Raw genomic sequence first — 3,475 nt, forward strand, 5'->3', positions numbered from 1 at the left:
TTGCCTGGAAAAAAAATTTAGAAACTTTGAAATAACCGGATTAAATATATGTAGGATAGGAAGGGTAGTTTAGGTATTTGCAGATTTCACACAATTTGTCCTGCACGTGTACAAGACCTGGACTTAAAAAATTTGGTCCATTTTCATATTTTCTTTTAGTTATGGACCTCTGATTACTGGAATTTAATGGGTGGACCTGCCACTGACTAAGAACACTATAATGGTACCTACGGGCAATTCCTAGAAAAGAAATACATGAACGAGGACAGAGGGACTTCATTTTCTCCGCACTTTCTCGTTCGCACGGAGTAAACCCTAATGGACGACTTTGCGATGGGAGAGGTCCTTAGTGTTTCTAACGAGTAATTGCCACATTTTTCATTCGTTAGTTTATTTCTTCACATTTGTCATTTTGTTTTTGTTATGTGTTGAATCTTATTTTGATTTTGTTATTATGTTTTGAAATTTGAATCCAGCATTCTTCCCGTGTTTCGTCCTTTCGCTATGGCGACAATGAAAAGGAGTGACTATTGTGTGCTGTACCTGATATCGAAGACCATCATGTATATCAATTCTAATAACATAACAGTTACAACAATTCCGCCAACAAGGTTTAAGTTTGTGGAACAGAGGGTGATAGAAATACATGAGTTTGAAGAAAGGTATGATCTTCTTTTGAATGTTAGGTACGATTGATTATTGTTCTATCTGTTGATAATAAATTTTTTTTGTTAATTTGGTAATTTTTCTGTTCAAATTCATGATTTTTTGTTTTGCATCTAATACTTGTGAAGATGAGTTGCATCAAATACTTGTAAAGATGAGTTGTTATGCAGATTTATTTTTTTATCTGGTTATGTTATCAGTAACTTTCTTCGTTTAATTTAATTTATCAACCAAAGAAGAGAAAAGACATCAAGAGCAGACTAATTTAAAACGAATATCCAGAGCCTTAGGAACCATCAGGACGATCTCTATGACTTAAGGTACATACTCTAATTGAATATGTAGTATCTCATATTAGGTTCCTCAAATCTACTTAGGACGGGAAGGCGCTTCAAAGTGTGTTCCACTTGCCCAAGATTCAGTCAAGCTCCTCTTTTTGCCAAAAATTTATTTTTCTGACAACAATTCTGAACTGATTTTTTTGCCGTACAATCAGCACCAAAAATACTTCTCCGACAGCATGACTAAACTGTATTTCTTGCATTCTATGCTTCATCCTTTCCCGTCTTCTTTTTAAAAACCATGGAATTTGGCCACTTTCAACTGTATTTATGGCAGGTTGTGAGTCTGACAGGACTCACACTTGAAGCCAAGTATTCTAGCTAGCCCATTCAATTGCATTGAGGGGCAGGGTCTAAGTTACTTAGACTTAACTAAATTTTCAAGTTTTTTGAGGTCACATTGGCAGGGTCTTATTCTTTTTGGAATTGATAGCAAACTATCAATAAATTTTTTTTTGACTTGGCATAAGGATAGCCAACCCTGTCTTGAAACTACTGAACATAGAAGAATTTCAGATGCTAACTATACTTTGCCATTGAGAACGTTTCCGATGGACATATTATCCAGTATTCTCCTAGGCAGCTTTTTAAGAAGGGTCTTAGTCTTATAGATGCATTCCAGCCTTTGTATCCCCAAGCCACCTTCCTGTGTCGGGCACCGAACTTTAGGCCAAGAAATCACAAAAGTTTGTCTGATTTCCCCATTCACAGACCAGATAAAACGCATTATTCTTTTCCATATCTTTATCATAGAGGCCTGCCATTTGTAAACTGCCAACATTACGGCACGAACTCTGCCCTTGAGCACTGGAACCGCTAGGTAAGTGTCAGGGATTCAACCCTCACTCAAACTAATAACAACTGCAGTTGACTTTATGAGCTATTTCTAAAGAATTGATGATGAAAAAAGAAGATGAGGGATCTTAGGTTAGCTTGATGAATGAGGATTGCTTCCATATGGTTTTGACTGTTTGATTGATTGCTTATCAAATCATAAAATTTGATTTTTCAACTATTTTACGTTTGGAACACAGCTTATATCGGCGAGAGGCTCAAAAGCTTATCGAGACCTCCAAAGTTTCTCCCTTGGACCTGTTTACAAAGGCGCTTGCCTTAGCATTGGTGAATTCGTTTGCTTAAATAAAACTTTATTTTTTGGTTTTATTATGTTAATTTGTATGAACTTATATAACTGACTTGTTAATGCAGGGTTGTCCTGAAATCATTTCACTCCAGGAAAGAAATAACTTTGTCACGCTGCATTTAGTATTACCTGATCATCAGAAATCATTCAGCAATACATGGTAAGTGTTTAGTGCTTTATTTCCTCTGTGTTTATCTTGTAGCAACACTATGTTTAAGCTGTTTTTCTCTAAAAATCACTTTGGTATTTCAGAAATGGTATCTTTGTTTATTGGTAGGAATGTTGCAAAGTTATTGCGTCAATATTTTCCTAAGCTACAGATGGAACTATCGATTACCGCAAATCGTAGAGGTGCAGTTTTTGATGTGCCTCTTGATGATCTTTATGGATATACTGAAAACGGTATTTCTTTTTCCCAATAACTTAACATTCAATTGTTTAAGTGGAGGGATCCTTCCTCTTATATAAATAATTAATTGTTTCTGCCTTATCTCTTTACAGCTCCAAGGGTATTTACAGAAGAATATGGGGTGATCCGAGTCTTAGAGGAAATGCCACAATTAATGGGCTAGTTTTGGAGTATCGGTTTATTTTGCTTGCATTTTTTGTCTTTTTGAGACCCAATTTCCATGCTCTCATGATTTTTGTATCTTTTTATAATGTAAAAGGGAAAAAGTAGCCTCAACTAAAATACAGTATCAGTTACTTGGTTCACAATGTAAAAAGATGATAGGGTAGAAAAGAACTAAGTAGCCTCAACAAAAATACTGTATCAGTTACCATGCTCTTGTTACGATTTTCTTTTACATGTACTATCCTCTGCAAGGTCATTGTTGATGTCAGGCTGCGTATGGCTTCTTACAAGGCATCAATGCCTGACTGTAATTGATGGCGTTTGGCTAGCAACACGCAGGTATAAACTAATTATAGACAAAAAGTTTGAAGAATAGAACAATAAGGGGTAGAAGTCAAATTACTCATTGATAATTTAATGATTACTTTCTTAAAATAAATAATAAAGTCTGCCTTCTAAAGAAGACCTAATAGCGTATTTATATTAGAAAGATAAACCCTATGAAAAGAAGCCTAAGGTTAAGGACATAAATGTTTTGCTATAGAAAGAATCGGTGTCGATGGATGAATATCCGTTGGATATATAGAAATCTGTATCCAATAGGTTAAGCGTTATCGGATATTTGATATCCGATAATATCCTATAGGATATCAAATATCGATTCCGATAGGTTAAGATATCGGATATTTATCCGGCAGAAAATGTTAAAAACCCTTTAAAACCTGTTCTTAATTGAAATTTAAGTTCAAT

At 35.1% G+C, this 3,475-nt stretch overlaps 1 protein-coding gene across 1 annotated transcript; it reads left to right on the forward strand.

Annotated features, from left to right (window-relative positions):
* Window positions 1–260: 260 nt before the first annotated feature.
* LOC113328615 (DEAD-box ATP-dependent RNA helicase 7-like) lies at window positions 261–2,959 on the forward strand. The gene is made up of 6 exons (XM_026575680.1): window positions 261–362; window positions 477–662; window positions 2,042–2,129; window positions 2,217–2,311; window positions 2,429–2,553; window positions 2,653–2,959. The coding sequence occupies exons 1-6, from the start codon at window positions 319–321 to the stop codon at window positions 2,721–2,723; spliced, it is 609 nt and encodes a 202-aa protein (XP_026431465.1). The 5' UTR covers window positions 261–318; the 3' UTR covers window positions 2,724–2,959.
* The last annotated feature ends 516 nt before the right edge of the window (window positions 2,960–3,475 follow it).

The sequence above is a fragment of the Papaver somniferum genome, unplaced genomic scaffold (assembly GCF_003573695.1).
Source record: "Papaver somniferum cultivar HN1 unplaced genomic scaffold, ASM357369v1 unplaced-scaffold_112, whole genome shotgun sequence".
NCBI classification, from domain to species: Eukaryota; Viridiplantae; Streptophyta; class Magnoliopsida; order Ranunculales; family Papaveraceae; genus Papaver; species Papaver somniferum.